Source organism: Lampetra fluviatilis, chromosome 16, assembly GCF_964198595.1.
Source record: "Lampetra fluviatilis chromosome 16, kcLamFluv1.1, whole genome shotgun sequence".
Classification (NCBI taxonomy): Eukaryota; Metazoa; Chordata; class Hyperoartia; order Petromyzontiformes; family Petromyzontidae; genus Lampetra; species Lampetra fluviatilis.
The window spans coordinates 968,476-986,344 of record NC_136290.1 but is presented as its reverse complement, the minus strand read 5'-3'; the positions used below and the strand labels follow the sequence as shown (position 1 = coordinate 986,344).

The window sequence follows — 17,869 nt, the reverse complement described above, 5'->3', positions numbered from 1 at the left end:
CTGGTCTTTTTCGATTAGAACATCCAAAAAGGTAGCTTGCCATCCTTTTCCACCTCCATGGTGAATTTGATGGCTAGGTGTATGGAATTAATGTGGTTGAGGAATTGGTTCAGAGCTGGTCGGCCATGTGACCAGATGACGAACGTGTCATCTACATACCTCTTCCACAAGGACGGACTTAGAGTGGATGCCTGGATGGCATCTGTTTAAAAATTTTCCATGAAAACATTGGCTACAACCGGAGATAAGGGATAACCCATTGGGGTGCCTTCAACTTGTTTGTAAAATGTTCAATGCTGGTGTACACACATGCATTGATGTACTGCACAGCACAGCACAGGACCTTCACAAAACCATACTTTACTCCATTGCTGCACGAGGAAATAATTAAAAGAGTGGCCCATTCATAATGTGCCACATATTGATGCTTACCTCTGATCGCGATGAGCCAGAGAGGATGTTGCTAGGCAGATTATGTTTAGCACACCTTTTCTAGCCCCCTCCCCATTTTTTGGGTGAGCAGAGTGGATCCATGTGGGCTGCTCAGTCACAGCTACAGCTGCCGGGATGCACTCCTGCCTAAACCGAATGCATTACGACCTTCTAATAGCTGCCGCCTTGGTGCTGGGTTGTGACTTGGAGCTTCTAGATGCATAGGCCTGCTCTGCTCGCTACTTGTCAATCGCCAAAGGGTTTTGTGTATGTCGTGTGGTGGTGAGATGGCACAGTTCCTGGAGGGTGCCAGTGTGTGAAGAAATGTATATGCAGTAGAAGCCGACCGAAATTCGGTTTCGGTTTCGGTGCCGAAAGTAAATTTTTCACTTTCGGTTTTGGCCGAAAGTTAATTTTTTACTTTCGATCTGGTTTCGGCCGAAACTGATATTGACTTTCGGTCGTCAACTGAAGATAACATTTTTTTTAATATAACACTAGTGTTAAGTCTATCAGCCGGTCAGTCGGCGCTAGGCATTCCTATGCGATAGGCTGCATACACACACGTCAGCAGCAGCAGCTTGCGAGCGAGGTTACAGCCGCAACCATGGTCTGGGGCCGTCAATAAATGACGTCACGCACCTAGGGGTGGGGGGTGGGCAGCGACTGCGTAGCGATTCATGCGCTGCGCTACGAACCCGGCAGCCCGAGTTCGATTCCCGCTTTACGGCCGGTGACGATTATTTGAACCGGTCCTAGGCCTCCCGTAGGTCGACTCAGCCTCAAACGAGTAAGTTGTGTGGTGTGTCAACATTGCCACTGGGGAGACAAAGGCGGCCGGCCGTTGTGCTGGCCACCCACCTCCTCGTGTGCCGTGCCGTGCCGGCCTTCATAGGTGCTCGCTAACAGCACTTGCCCTCTACAGTCTCACAGGCTACACGGGAGATCTTTGTCTTTAGCCTGTGTGTGTGGGGGGCGGGGCAGCGACTGCGTTGCGATTCGCGCGCTGCGCTACGAACCCGGCGGCCCGAGTTCGATTCCCGCTCACGCCGGTGACGATTATTTAAACCGGTCCTGGGCCTCCCGTAGGTCGACTCAGCCTCAAACAAGTAAGTGGTGTGGTATGTCAACATCGCCACTGGGGAGACAAAGGCGGCCGGCCGTGGTGAATCCAAGTCCCGGGCGAAGCTGGGTAGTAAAGCTAGTATTTCATAAATCTTGTGTAGTTAAACTTTTGATTTCGCCTTCGGTTTCGGCCGAAAGTGAAGTTAAACTTTCGGATTCAGCTTCGGTTTCGGCCGAAAGTATTTTTTTTACTTTCGGTCTGGTTTCGGTTTTAGCCGAAACAAGAAATTCAATTTCGATCGGCATCTAATATGCAGTGTCTGTTGCCAAGCCTGGGTCCATTAGCAAGTCAGGAACCTAAGACGATTGGAAGGATTGTCCTGATATGAAGCACCAAACATCTATTGGCTCCTCTGCCATATGCCAGTGGCCGTCTGGACTGCAGCTCGTCTGCCCCACCGGATTGGGCCGTTGGCCACCAGAGCCCCGTTGGCCAGTATGTTTCCAGGTGAATCCAGACATACCTTGATGGTAACCGAAGCGGCCCGGGTGGTCGAACCACCCAACATACTTCGCCCTGTCTGGCAATCCTGTACTTTACCTGTTACCACCTCCCACGACGTGGACGAGGGGTTGGTTTTTGGGAGGCACCGTTTATATACCACAATACAAGGCATATACTGTATCAGGTGTGTAACATCCCACCATGCTCACTTGAAAGTTCACGCTTTTTTGCATCATAGAGCAGGTGCTGGTCTTCTGCCACTGTCCCCATGTCAGGTGTTCGCCTACTCGATATTTGGCATTGTAGCCCCACAGGGTGTGGTGGCTATTGAAGTCATGAGCATGGATGGTCTGGTGGCTTGGAGATGTTGAAATTGGACATGACCATTCTATACATGAACGCTTGAGACGTTAAATAATCGAATTGAGAGTTTGAGAGCTGTGCAGCCCTGCTCAGCCATTGTCTGTGACCTGCGAGCTTGTGATCTCTGCTCCTTGCTCGGCTTGTGCCGAGACCGGCGAGTCTGCAACCTCAGCAGCCCTAATTAGGCCTTCATCCGAGACTTGTGAGCTTAGGAACTAAGTTTTGGAACATGGACGTGCATTTTCAGCTACTAGGACTATGTTGATCTTGTCATAATCTGACCAAGGACTTTCTACTACCGTTATAGAGTTTATCTTTTTCATGTGAATTGCATTCTCTCATTGTCCTGTAATCTCTGGAACTCCTTGTAAATTCCCTTGTGTTATTATTTTTTAACTCCTGTTACTTGTTTTCACATTGCATTGACTGTTACACATTAAATCTGTTTGATAAAGCCACAGTAAAAGACAAAAGCTGCTGAGCTTGTGTTTTTATTAATGGGGATGTCACTCTATGGTGCCGGCCCGGAAGGGCCGTGGTGTGCGATGCATTGTCATCGCGTACACCCCGTGGTGGGTGTAGTACCAGCCCTAGCGGGCCTTGGTGAGCGCTGGGATAGTGCAGGACCTGGGATAGTGCAGGCACTATCCCAGGTCCTCCAGTTTTTCCCTCTACATTTAAAAACATGCATTTAGACGAGTTAGATGAATTTGCTGCAATGAATGTCCAAACGATAAGCCACTTTGTTGAGCTATCATTTATTGGCAGGTCCCTTTTGAAAAATAATTTAATACCTCAGTGGGCTTTGTCTGGTAGGGATGGTTTAGTTTAGTTTGGTTGTGTTTGGGTGATTTGTTTATACCTGTCTTGTACTTTGCACTCCCATCGTGCTTTTGTATTGTTTGTTGTTGTCACGTTTTTACCTGCCCTGATTAGACATCTGTGTAAAATAGCTTCATAGCGCATCGGATTCCTCCAGTATAAATACAAATTTTGATTCTGATTTTATATGCTGGATCCCTTTTAGAGGAGGTCTGGGTTTTGAGCCTTTAGGGGTCATCCCATTTTCACCTCATATAAATGATAGCGCCAAACCCTACCCTCAGACTCGCAAAATCCGAAAACACATTTTTTTCTCATCGGAAAAGAATATAGAATGTATACATTCGTATTGGTTGGCCTAATATATTAGTATTGCCAGAAATACGTATTAATCATCATGTGAGAGTTGTCTAACGAGTATCACGTGTACAGGTGCATCGCTCTTGAGCTGTGCACGCACCAGGGAATGACGTTTTCCCAGCCGAGCCGGATACAAAAAGAAATTAAACGGGGCACAGCTGGATTTAGAGAGAGGGGAGGGTCACAGAAGGAGGGAAGGCATAGATGTTGCACAACTATGAAGGTGTCTGTGCAACCAAGTTCTAGCCAGGGTGGAACCAGACAGTGCTGTACGAGGTCCCGTCTGGACCGCAGCGCGGCGGTTCGAGGCATGCGCGCCAAGCCACGGCGGAGAATAAATGCGTGCAGCGTGGACGACACGCATCTCACTCGTCTGACTCTAGACGTGAAGACGCTGGTACCGAGTGAATTACCGCGAGTACAGGATGCCGCTGACAGATGGAGATGTCCTCAAGCAGGTAATGCAGCTTCGCGTTGTGTTTTACTTGGGGATGCTGAGTGATGCATAGGCAGGCAACATATTGGCTGGTTTACGGGAATGTCAGCTCATCATGGGAAGGATGATTTTTAACGCTCGCTGCTGATGTAAAAAAGTAGTAAATGTGGCCAATAAAATGTGGGCGTTTTGAGATTATCTTACTAATAGACCGTGTAATACAAGCGTATTACATAATTTTCAAGTGTACTGCCACAGATGGTGCTGCAACACCAAAGCAGAATTCTAATGTATAAAGCGAAAATCTCATTACTCGGATTTGACTTTTTTGTTTTATCCCCATGACTCACCCAAATTTCTCAAGTCCGATTCCCACAGTATGTATAACTTAGAGTTCAAATGTGTTAATTTCAGGGTAGTCTTTTCGCTTTCATGTGAACTTTGCGTATGTCTATATAACATATGTATGCTTGAATATAGGTCCACTGACAGACTACAAAATATATATTTGTTGGAATTCAAATGTTGAGCTTTAAGCAGCTCGTAATATGAATAAATTGGCTAACAGTGTTAAAAGCATAACGGACAGCAGCCATTACAACCTTCCCTTTATTTGGAACATTAACTGCACATCAAAGAATGTCTGAGATATAATATAGCACACAAATCAACTAGGATGTAGTCTATTCATGTAGACGACGATGTCATCAGCTCTAAGATAGGAAGGGAAGGTGCAGCCCTACAATTGTTTGTCCCCGACACTGCTGGCTAAAGGATCTCCACTCGAGGGAGTTCCAAGGAATCCCAATATTAGATGGTATTTTGGCCGACTCTTTCAGGATGGCCACACGTCTTTGCAGCGGTAGTCCTAAGGTTTAGCCAAATACCAAACATCGCTAGCGGTAGTCCTAAGGTTTAGCCAAATACTTAACATCGCTGAGCTAAACATGGGAACATCTTTAAGTTGCTGTATTGCAGCTCTCGGGAACTACTGCTTCGTCCAGCTCCTACTTTTTCTACCGGCGTCAGCGTGAGGCAGTGCGTAGCAGACACGTGCGGGTTACTGGGTCCTGTGAGCACTGAGATAATGGCGATTATCCAGAAATTCGGAAGTGCCGTTGGTGTAACAAATTTCATAATCCCCATGAGATTATACTTGCAGGACTATCGTGACCAGTGAATGTGTGCAATTATATTCACAGACATTATTTTGAAACACTACGTTTCTTGCCTATTGCCCAGCCTAGCCATGCTTTATTTCCCTACACGTGTATAGCCCATGAGTGAGTACAAATGTATTCATGCTTGCACACAAATGAACACATCCACTTGTTAAACAAGGCAACCGAGGCACGCTTGGAGACATCCACCCTTGTGTGCACATTAGCAGAGTTGGTTACGTACGGTGTGCGAAATAAGTTCAAAATATATGCTTGTACACCAGTACGCACACTCAACACACCTGTAAATGAGGCACACACATCTTGACAACATATGCATGATTTCCTCAGTTCACTTGTTGCTCAGCACTGCCACTGAGCGCCCTTCTGAAAGTGTTCTAACGCTGCACACAGCAGATGGTTTGAGATGTCTAAGTGATGTGCTCGCGAATATCGAAAGTATATCGAACTCCCAATCAAGTCTACTGCAGTGCCGCACATTCAGTGCAGCTTTTATGAAAAATCCAAATATTCTCATACCGTAATAGAGATATACTGTTGTATACAAATCAATACTGTTGGCGAATGTCATTAATGTGAAGCCATTCGTTTGAATGTTAGTATTTAGTATTTACTGATTACCAAAGGTTATGGTATATAATTAGATTGTCATTATACTGAATGTGCTTTAAAACATTCCAAATGATTCAAAATGATTCCCAAGACAAAAATGAGAAATTGTCATGTAGGCAGTTTTGTTTAATGTAGACAGAATCAATGCTAGTCTAGTGCTGCTATGCTATTTATCGAAAGCCACGTAACTTTCGATAATTAGCATAGCGCTCATGTTTCTGAAACCATGTATACTAGTTTTAAGAAAGGTCAATTATGTATACTGTATAAGTAAGCCGATAATGTTCCTTTGAAATAAAACTACTAAATGCTGTTTTATAATAGATTATAAACGCTTGAGTAACCAGTGGTCAGAGGCTGGTTCGTCGCAGAGGTGGCTGTAGGGCAGCTCAGATGAGCGCTGTCCACGAGCAGGAGGCGCTGGATCATTGTGGACCCTATAACCACGTGACCCACGCGTGTGTGTGCATGCGTGTGTTGGGCAGTGTGCTTATGACCGGCTCCAGTTTATCAGTAGAGGTCTCACTCCAAATCAGTCGAGCGGCAATATCTTTTCATCGGTTGCGTAACGCTGTGTGGAAGCTACCTGGTCTGTCGCTCCGCACGAAGCTTCAGGTCTTCTCGGCCACGGTCATTCCCTCCCTCCCTTCTCTACGCTTGCGAAACGTGGACCCCCCTAGTGGAGCATCTTCGCCGGTTGGAAACATTTAGGCTGGCCTGCCTACGATCCATCCTGGGTTTAACCAGGCTGGATTGTGTGAGGAGCTCACAAGTCCTTGAAAGATCTGGGCAAAGTCCCATCAGTGAGCTCCTCCGGCAGGCAAGGCTGCGTTGGCTGGGTCATGTAGCCCGCATGCCCAGCCACCGCATGCCTAAACAGCTTTTGTTCGGCCGGATCGAGGGGGCTAAACGGGCGCGGCACGGGCTGGAGAAGAGATGGAGTGATGTGGTACAGGAGGACGTGGAGCTGAGTGGACTTGCCGATGACTGGTACCAGCGGTGTCAAGATCGGCCTCAGTGGAGGAGGCTCGTGAAGGACGCTACTGGGCAGTTGGAGGCAGTCGCCCTCCAACAACAACGGAGGGCGGAGGAGCGACGCTCACAACAACGAGCGGAGCGCCGGGTGGCTAAAGCACAGCAAGTTGGTACAGTAGGGGGCACAGGTGGTGCATCAGCCAGTCATCTCGGTCATCTCGGTCAGTCGACCCATGGCACCTGGGTCTGCCCCGTGACCTCCTGCCAGCGGGCGTTCGACACTTCACGTGGCCTCAGGGTGCACGTGGCCTGGCACAAGCGTCGTGGTGACGTCACCGCCACTTAGTGGCGAATGGCGGTTGTTGTTGTTGTTGTTAGAGGAGATGGGGAGCGGGAGTGTAGCGGTTAGCGCGCTGCACTACCCGGTGAGGCGGTGACCCAGGTTCGATTCCCGCTCACGGCCACCAACACCAGTGACGATTATCTGAACCGGTTCTGGCCATCCCCTAGGTCGACTCAGCCTCAAATGAGTAAGTGGTGCGGTGTGTAAACATCTGTACTGGGGAGACAAAGGCGGCCGAGCGTGGTTTTGGCCACCCAACCCCTTGTGCCAAGTGCCGGCCTTGATAGGTGCTCGCTAACAGCACTTGCCCCAAACATATATTGAGGCTATACGGAAGATCTTTATATTTCTATTGTTTAAATCAATGGTTATGTAACACAGGACAATACAATGCATCGTTGTTTTTCAGAGGCCACGTGTGCTGTGAAACAAAGCTGCCCTTCATATTAGCTGTTAGAAAACATAAATTGGACAGCACCAAACCGCTTTGTATGGCCCACACAAGTTTGGTGCTGTCTAAGGGTCATTTTACATTGCACAGTCGTGCACATCACGACTGCGGGATACTTTGGGCTCAAATTAAATGTGACGAGGTTGGTGAACGCAGGAATGTGGTGGTGCTGCTTTAGCTGGGAAATGATCCGCACACTGGGCTTGGCTGAAAACCATCGCTTGTCCAGCCAATCCAGCCCGGACCGGCACCATCCAGAAATGGATTCACAATGAGTGACGAGCGACCCCTATCGCCACAGCCTCAAGGGCTTTCAGAAAAAAATTCTGTACATGGCAGTGTTTGCGTGTTTTTCACGTTGCAGTTCAAAATGTACAATTTTTTTTATTAATCCACTGCTGGATGAAGCGCGCCCCCCCCTCCCCCGTTTGTATGACCATATCTCACCAAGCTGGTCAAGTGCGGATTTGTGAAGGGGTCGTAAAGTGATGGAGGCCGCCGCAGTTTCAGAGATCTCTCTGCATTGATATCAGCTATAGCCGAATTCAGGTAGCTGGGTTCATGGCGCATTGCGCTCACCACTGTGCCAGCACTCATTCCGCTCACAGTATTATGAAGTCAGTAAATGCACTCTCTAAATAAATAATAAATCATTTTACCCCGGAACCTGCAAGCCCAAACTCTCCATGTAAGATTTGTATCAACAGTCAGGCAAGACCAGGGGAATGTAATATATGTCACGATGCTTCAATTTCTGGATCTAGTGGAATCAAGTACACGAATGAATGTGTTTCTGTTCATATCTAATGTACATTACGTAGGTTCATGTGGCCTCGCTGTGTACTAGAGGCCGCTGTATCCTATTTTGACAGTATAAAATAATCATGAATAGAATCCTAACCTTGAATCTTTACACTCACAGAAATTAACTTACTGGAACAATTGATGGGAATCTTCTAAATGGACCTGACCGTTTTTTTGTAAAATCGCCAACACGGATAGACCCTAAGTGATGGTATGGAGGCAGAGCAGGCGTCGAACGTCCCGTGCCGGCTGAGGCTGCATTCTGTCAGAATCGCAGCCTCCTCCAGTCGGACCGCACTCGGCCAGAACCGAACAGGTCACTTTGCCTTTGGGTCGATATGAATCGAAAACACAAGGCAATGACAATCAGGCGTAAATCTCAATTCTAAGTGCATATACAGTACTGTTGATGAACTGTGTATCCTATATCGACTTTATTCGGGCATGTGTGACTTCGTCACTAGTTGTAAGCCAGTGGTTCTCAACCGGGGGGACACGGACCCCTGAAGGTACGTGGCAATGTCCCAAGGGGCAAGTGATGTGATTTATAAATGTGTGAATTATATCATATATGATAGTCATTGCTGAATAATCACGTATGAATCTGACAATATAAAATAACTATAATAAAAATGTTAATCCTTATGGTAGCCTTTAATGATATGAAATACCTTTGTAAACTCATTGATCGTACCAATGTGGTTTCCAAGAGTAACCAGCGAGCACAAACAAATTACGTCACGCATGCAAAGCGTCCACTGACTTTTTTATTCCCTTGCAGTTACTAGCTAGTTAGGATACCTCACAAAATGGGAAATTGCTTAAAATATTGACACTCATTATGCATACATTTATTTCTCAGAACCATGTTGGGTCGGGCAAGGGGGTATACTCGGTTGAACCACAATTTAACAAGGGGGGTAGTACAATAGCCAACACAAGGACCAGAATCACTCTCGTAAGCCACATTACTCTAACAGGATTGTAGTCTAAGTATGTTACACAAGGAGTGTGGCAATGTGGAGAAAGCATGAGATATCGGGGATTTGATGACCGCCCTTACCGTGTGTAGAGTCACGCAATGTGAGTGGCAGCTGTGATGCGTGCTCCTGCAGGTGAAGCACATGGTGGCCTTCATTGAGCAGGAGGCCACGGAGAAGGTGGAAGAAATTGACTCCAAGGTGAGCAGGCAAATCCCCTCTTGAACTCCTTGTTCCATTTGGAAAATCACGTGCATGTTTTAATACCACAATAATCAGCTACAGCCCTTTCTTGTGCCATCCATTTTACACTGCGATTTAGTTTTCACGCATTCTCCCATGTATAGTTATTATTTGACCCAAATAAATAATACACAGAGCCCTGAAAAGGCATTCATTCGTAAAATAATTCGAAGATAAATTATAGAACACAAACATAATTTCATAACAAGCAATGAGATCATCAAAGGCACAACGAGGAGGTTAATGATTGGACATAAGCGGAGGAATGTAATGTACATCATCTCTTGCTTCACTCTTTGTGATCGTCTGTATTTTAACCACCACCCTACCCACTTCCAAAAGCTGCTCGTGCTCAATACGCTAGATATAACGAGAGACGATGTTCGTTGTGAAGGCGCCTGAGAGCCGTGTTCCCTGATGTGGGCACTGCGCAGGCGGAGGAAGAGTTCAACCTGGAGAAAGGCCGCCTCATGCAAAGCCACCGAAGCAAGATAATGGAACACTACGACAAGAAGGATAAGCAACTGGAGATGCAGAAGAAAATGTATTCCATTCCACGTGACAAGTGGCTAACATGAGTACCCTGTACATTCGACAATTATATACATACTAACCCAGTGTCCACTTATCAAGATCCGTGTATCGTCTTACGCATCTATAATTTCCTTACCCCGTATTCATACCTCATCCGTGCCTGAATCGCATCCCAACTCGACTACTGTAGCTCTCTTCTTTCTCTCCAAACCCCACTGACATTGTACGGGGAAGCCTTCATCCAACAGTGAATTGGCATAGCGCTGTGATGGATGTAGATTATTGTTCATAGTCAGAGATATCACATTATCATGGACATGTGTAGTGTCGCTGTCAAAAACAATATGAAGCTATAATTAAAGTTAAGAAACTATTGTTGCATCGTACTGAGTTATTGTATCTTAGTCTTCCTTGAAAAAGACAATGAACCTGCATGGTCTTGCCCCTGATAAAGGACAATGAATTCAGGTAATTGTAATTGTCATGCAGTGAGCTGCCCAACACTGCATCACTTCAGTGCGTTGTGTAATGCCCTCATATACCCACACTGACATATCCATGTGACCACTGCACCACCAAAGGCCAACTTCGCTCTGTCTTTGATCCCCAGACAAATTTCAAACCTAATGAACCAATCACGGCTGAAGGTTTTGGAGACGAGGAATGATCTGCTAAAGGTGATCTTTTACATGAAATACCATCACGGTATTTTTGGCACGATTTTAAACGTTTAAAACCAGGCATGGGACCAGGGACCGTGCGAAGAGAAGTAATCGGAACCCACGGAGTGGGAAGGAAGAGATAGGGGCTCTCGGGGCCATAGGGTCTCGGATATATGGGAGGGAAGAGCAGGGCCTTGCGAGATCACGATGAGAGTGGAACACCGAAAGAAGGACGTGGTTTCAGTTGTATCTGCCTTGAGTGAGCGAGTTCTGGAGTTACACAGAACGGAAAAATACATCATATCCTTGGTTAGTTGAATTTACTTTGCCAGGTATTTTTCTTCATATTGGCACAGAAAAACCGCATACATTGTAGTGAATGCTATGTCTGAGGAACAATCATGTCAGAGAAGAAATGTAGTGTGCTTCAAAAGATGAATGTTTACGACTCATTAATTCAATGCGAGCAACATAAATAAAGGCTCATAAACATGGTATTCAGGCAGAAATGTGACTGTACAACCTCTCATATTAACGCAGTTGCTGATTTAAGTGCTCTCGTTTTCAGGAATTACTGAATGAGGCCAGGGGAAGGCTCGTGCAGCTGACCCGCAACGCGACGGTGTACAGGACGATCATGGACGGCCTAGTATTGCAGGTCAATCCCTGAAGCCTGCACACCCACACAGCATCCCAGCACTGGGGCACATAGTCCATAGGCGAGAGCAGAAATCGGTACTACCTAAGGCATTTTTGATAGTACCGATTTATTGATATGTCCAATTCGAGTGATTTTATTGATGTCTCCACAATTTTCAAGTTGGTATCACATATACACTGTCATTGTCCACAGAAGTAAATTGGAACCACTCAGGTTATGCTACTTCAGGTGGGACCGACAAGTAAAATGTCTGATCCTGGTCTCATGGACTAACAGAGCCTTGGGGCAGTCAAGTTCAGGCAGGTGGTGCATCCCGCTACAAACAAAAGTTAACGATTTCTAAGTGAATTCCACAAGCAGTCAACAGACAAGGGTCGTGAGATTTTAACTACTTTGCCTGGTATACAGGAATGTGTGGGTTCGATCCCGACCCTGATGCCTGTATATTTGAAGTTTGCATGTTCTGTTCATGGCCGCGTGAATTTTTCGGGTCCTCCAGTTTTCCCCTCTATATTTAGGAACATGCGTTCAGAGTATTTGGCTGCTATAAATGTCCACATAAGCCACTTCATTGGGCGAGCATTTGTGATCAGGGCGCTTCTGAAAAAGAGATATGTAGCTCAGTGGGCCTTACCTAGTAACATAAGAATAGTTTAGTAGTTGAGAATGATGGCTTATCGGTGCTTGTATTTAATCGATACTCATGGTTCGACTTTTGGGAAACATTCGCAATACATAATAACTTAGCCAACCTGAAACGACGACATATCACAGCTGTCATTTAGTTACCACTTTAGAGAAAATAAAACAAACATACTTTGCAAAAGTCTCAGTCTAATAGATGGAGACACGTGCAGGTGTGTTATTAGAAAACGATAGGTAAATGTTTTAATTGAGAGAATGAGGCTTCGGCATACATATGGTCAATTAGATTCCACAATACTGTAATTACATATACTGTACGTCATATAGTCTGATATTTTGTAAAACTGCACGTTTTTATAAGAACATACATTGTATGTATATGCATATATTGTTTACCGCGAACTTGGCTGAAGTGGCACAAAGGAAGTAACATGCTTGCATAAAAATAACAAGCACAACTGAAACGGGCCACTTGATAGACCATCGCCCAGCACAGAGATTAGATGATGATTATTATTGTGAATTGTATTTTGATTATGCAATATTATCATATGATACATTTCTAGTCATTCCTCACCTACACACAGTTCTCTGCTATTGAGTAAGTGGGTGGTTGCTTTCTTGAGGCTTCACATAGTCAGCTCACGGTGGTGCAGCCGTTCGTGTCAGTCTACAGTCAGTGAATCGCTTAACTGGTACGAGGATGTTTTGTCATGGACAAGCACCAGCTCACCTGGTGGCCTCACAAGCAGCCAGGGATGAGCCCGAGTTGCAAGCTTTGTTGGCGATGTTCTCTACCCAGGGGTTGCTGCAGCTGCTGGAGCCCGTGGTGATCGTGCGCTGCCGACAGAGTGACCTCGCCCTGGTCAAGGTGAGAAACCCCCGGGGGCTGCTTGTTCTGCCCGCGCAGGATGGTCCCGCAGAGTTGGGTAACGGAGTGAAGAGCCCATTTCAGAATGATCCCAACAAGTGGAATATGAAGCTAAATGGTCACCGCCTCTGCTGAACCCAGCATGAATAGCCGGACAAACGGGGGTCCCGGGTGGGGGGTGGGGCTTCAGACTTAACCACATTCCTAGAAACGCATAATGATTGTTGCGTTTGTTTTAGTTTATATTTCGAGTTTGTTGGATTATATCTTCCCCCCTCCCTTTCTTCCCTGCTTATAAATACGCTAAACACGATCGCTGCCACCATGGTGGCGGGGTGACGGATACAACCTTTTCATATAGGTCTTGTAGCCGATAAAGCAGATACCTTGGTTCACTGCGCATTAGGTTTTCATGTATACCTGACAAATGATTGTACGGTTGGGTTCTTATTTTAAAAAATATATAATAAATATCCCGACAAGATGGTTATATCGATTTAGTGACAACTACACAATTCTTAATGGCTTTAAAACAAGTACTGTATGTATAGTAGTGATTTGATTGTTGAAAGGAAATAACACAAATTAAGTGGTCTGAGGCCGCCTTGTAAAATCAAATTCCACGGGGAAACATTTGTTTTGTTTATCCAGATGAGAACTTTAATCCACCGATGACATATATTATTCCATTTAAATAAATAAACATATCCTAGACATGTCAGCCATGCGTCATGCAATATGAGACCATTGTTATACCATTGATCACCAATTGTTGCAGATTATACCGCTCATGAAAAGTGCGTGACTTTTGCATTCAACGTCTGTTTCCGTACTCTTGGTAACAGCTGGCGTTATGTTAGATTGTATCAGGTTTATCACAGGACCTGCCTTCCCAGTATCAAAATAGAAGAATATATGTTACCCTTTCTGGCAATAAAACAGGTGTTAAGATGTTAAAACACCAAACTGAAACCTTTTGCAAGGAATCATGTCTGCATTAACCACATATACTTGTGGTGAACATGCAAACAAAAAAACATGTTCTGATAGTATTTGCATGTTCACCACGAGTAAATGTGGTTATTGTAGAGAGGATTCCTTGTAAAATGTTTCAGTTTGGTGTTTTTAAATCTTAAAACCTGTTTTATTGCCAAAAAGGGTAAAATCTATTCTTATATTTTGATCCTGGCAAGCGAGGTCCCATGATATAGTGAGGAAAAAAAAGTATTTGATCCCCTGCTGATTTTGTACGTTTGCCCACTGACAAAGAAATGACCAGTCTATAATTTTAATGGTAGGTTTATTTGAACAGTGAGAGACAGAATAACAACAACAAAATCCAGAAAAACGCATGTCAAAAATGTTATAAATTGATTTGCATTTTAATGAGGGAAATAAGTATTTGACCCCCTCTCAATCGGAAAGATTTCTGACTCCCAGGTGTCTTTTATACAGGTAATGAGCTGAGATTAGGAGCACACTCTTAAAGGGAGTGCTCCTAATCTCAGCTTGTTACCTGTATAAAAGACACCTGTTCACAGAAGAAATCAATCAGATTCCAAACTCTCCACCATGGCCAAGACCAAAGAGCTCTCCAAGGATGTCAGGGACAAGATTGTAGACCTACACAAGGCTGGAATGGGCTACAAGACCATGGCCAAGCAGCTTGGTGAGAAGGTGACAACAGTTTATTATTATTATTCGCAAATGGAAGAAACACAAAATAACTGTCAATCTCCCTCGGCCTGGGGCTTCATGCAAGATCTCACCTCGTGGAGTTGCAATGATCATGAGAACGGTGAGGAATCAGCCCAGAACTACACGGGAGGATCTTGTCAATGATCTCAAGGCAGCTGGGACCTTAGTCACCAAGAAAACAGTTGTTAACACACTACACCGTGAAGGACTGAAATCCTGCAGTGCCCGCAAGGTCCCCCTGCTCAAGAAAGCACATATACATGCCATTCTGAAGTTTGCCAATGAACATCTGAATGATTCAGAGGATAACTGGGTGAAAGTGTTGTGGTCAGATGAGACCAAAATGGAGCTCTTTGGCATCAACTCAACTCGCCGTGTTTGGAGGAGGAATGCTGCCTATGACTCCAAGAACACCATCCCCACCGTCAAACATTGAGGTGGAAACATTATGCTTTGGGGGTGTTTTTCTGCTAAGGGGACAGGACAACTTCACCACATCAAAGGGACGATGGACGGGACCATGTACCGTCAAATTTTGGGTGAGAACCTCCTTCCCTCAGCCAGGGCATTGAAAATGGGTCGTGGATGGGTATTCCAGCATTACAATGACCCAAAACACACGGCCAAGGCAATAAAGGAGTGGCTCAAGAAGAAGCACATTAAGGTCCTGGAGTGGCCTAGCCAGTCTCCAGACCTTAATCCCATAGAAAATCTGTGGAGGGAGCTGAAGGTTTGAGTTGCCAAACGTCAGCCTCGAAACCTTAATGACTTGGAGAAGATTTGCAAAGAGGAATGGGACAAAATCCCTCCTGAGATGTGTGCAAACCTGGTTGCCAACTACAAGAAACGTCTGACCTCTGTGATTGCCAACAAGGGTTTTGCCACCAAGTACTAAGTCATGTTTTGCAGAGGGGTCAAATACTTATTTCCCTCATTAAAATGCAAATCAATGTATAACATTTTTGACATGCGTTTTTCAGGATTTTTTTGTTGTTATTCTGTCTCTCACTGTTCAAATAAACCTACCATTAAAATTATAGACTGATCATTTCTTTTTCAGTGGGCAAACGTACAAAATCAGCAGGGGATCAAATACTTTTTTACCTCACTGTAGCTGCTCACCCCGAGCTCTCAATGTTCTGATAGTGGCATTGTCTTTGTGCTGTTCGCCTTTTGGCGTCCTCTGGTCTAACACTGTTGAGACTAGGCTCTCAAGGAAGCTGTCTCTAGTGTGGACCAATAAGTTTCAAAAACAATGCATATACTATCAGAGAATGTTTTTTGTTGGTATGTTCACAAGTATATGTGGTTAATGCAGACATGATTCCTTGCAAAAGGTTTCAGTTTGGTGTTTTAACATCTTAACACTTGTTTTATTGCGAGAAAGGGTAAAACCTATTCTTATATGTATCAGGTTTGTAATTAACATGCATATACTAAAGTGCATGTGACTGGACCCTTTCCCAGAGTTCCGTGACCAAGAACATTCCCACGTACCGCGCGGCCACCAAGAAGGAGATCTGCATCACGGTGGACGAGCAGCTCTTCCTGCCTCTTGACATGTCAGTCCCCATCATCCTGGTCCTCACCAACACCCGCGCGACCTTGCCGAGCAAAGTCCACCGATAGAAATACGTAGTTCATCTCAGTTGATTTAGCACAGGCCGAGTGCTGTAGCGTGTCTGGATAACCACACTAGTGGCACAGCTGTGAATGCCTCATGATCTGCTGGTGTTGATCTGCAATTCCGATCCATGCATTGTTTCACAATGGTTGATACAGATGTGGAGGTGTGGAGCTGTACAATGCCAACACAAAGATCAAGGTGTCCAACACCCTGGACAGCCGGCTGGAGTTCTTGTCCCACCAGGTCAGTTGCATCACCATGGGGCGATTGCCATCCATCAAACTCCATCGAGTCTAAACTACTATATTAAAACAGAATTTTATTTATTTTACCAGATAAGCCCCACTGAGCTATATAGCTATTTTTCAGAAGCGACCTGGCCACAAATTATAGCTTAAAGAAGTGGCTTTTCATGTGGAAATTATACCAGACAAATACTCTAAATGCATGTTTCTAAATGTTGAGGGAAAAACTGGAGGACCCGGATGAAAATCCACGCGACCACGGGGAGAGAGACATGCAAACTCTCCAAACATACAAGTGTCAGGGTATGGATCGAACCCACGACCTCCTGTATACCAGGCGAAGTAGTTAACATCTCCTAGCCACCGTTGTGCATGACATGCCCGAGTGACTTCTTAAAGCTGTCTCTTTTTGTGCTAAGCGTAAATTTCAATACAAGTGACTGCCCAATAAAGATGTCGTTGTTTCATTCAATAACATTTTTGTTAGAGACCAAATTTATAATAGAAATAACCCCTAGAACATTGCATATAACATTGCACTTCGTGTGTCTTTGTACCTCCAGATGATGCCTGAAATACGCGTGTATTTGTATGGTAAAAACTCCAACCGAAAGTTCAACGATTGAAGAATTGGGAAAACCTCCACAAGCTGCTCATCTGCACTCATTTTGCCCTCACCTTCTGGTCAAGGCCATGACCAATATAATCAAATGGTTAGTTTAATACGTAAATATATTTAGAATACGTTTATATTTCCCGAGTGATGGTGTGAAATAAAGAGGTGTATGTACATTTGACTTGTCGCACAGTACATAGCCAAACCGTGCTAATCGGAGGTGGGAGGTGTTGTTGAAACAGCCAGACGCTAACCTGGGACTGCACTTCTGTACCTTGGCAGGCTCGCATAGCCTGCACACACAAACATTCCCTCAAACAACCCTACAGCCGAGCACCTGTGCATGCAGTCCACTCGTACGCTGCTCAAGATTCTCGACCATTTTCAAAGCATGGACCTGGACACGTGTTCTCAGTAAATTATGTCAAACGATAACACATCTAAAAGCACATTGAATACACTTGAGTGCATAATTACAACAAAAAACACCATGTACTCATGTAAACGTGGAGAGCAGTGGTGCAGTGGTTTGTGCACTACACTACGAACGCAGGGACATTAGTTATATTCCTGACCATGGTTAAATTCAGGCTTGTGCTCCACCACTGTCGTTAAGTTTTGTGTTAGTTCAGGCAGCTCGCGTTCAGACACCACCTCAAGATGTGCCGGTGGCAATGCCACACGCCTGTAATCCAGCACTGTGGAGGCGAGAGTTAGCCTCCTAATACCAATGTTGCT

At 45.2% G+C, this 17,869-nt stretch overlaps 2 protein-coding genes across 3 annotated transcripts in view; one reads left to right on the top strand and one right to left on the bottom strand.

The window, feature by feature from the left end:
• Positions 1–17,869, bottom strand: part of LOC144936455 (mitochondrial glutamate carrier 1-like) — a 148,257-nt gene that overhangs the window by 9,417 nt on the left and 120,971 nt on the right. The gene's annotated exons all lie outside the window — the stretch shown is intronic.
• On the top strand, positions 1,160–17,295 carry LOC144936385 (V-type proton ATPase subunit E 1-like). 2 transcript variants are annotated; one of them, XM_078863434.1, is made up of 9 exons: positions 1,160–1,222; positions 9,465–9,530; positions 10,007–10,116; positions 10,717–10,783; positions 11,337–11,426; positions 12,877–12,945; positions 16,111–16,205; positions 16,426–16,513; positions 17,079–17,295. In XM_078863434.1, exons 2-9 carry the CDS (start codon positions 9,474–9,476, stop codon positions 17,139–17,141), a joined length of 639 nt encoding a protein of 212 aa, XP_078719560.1. In that variant the 5' UTR covers positions 1,160–1,222; positions 9,465–9,473; the 3' UTR covers positions 17,142–17,295. The 2 variants fall into 2 exon arrangements, with proteins under 2 accessions (XP_078719560.1, XP_078719559.1); XM_078863433.1 differs by lacking the exon at positions 1,160–1,222 and adding an exon at positions 3,973–4,005.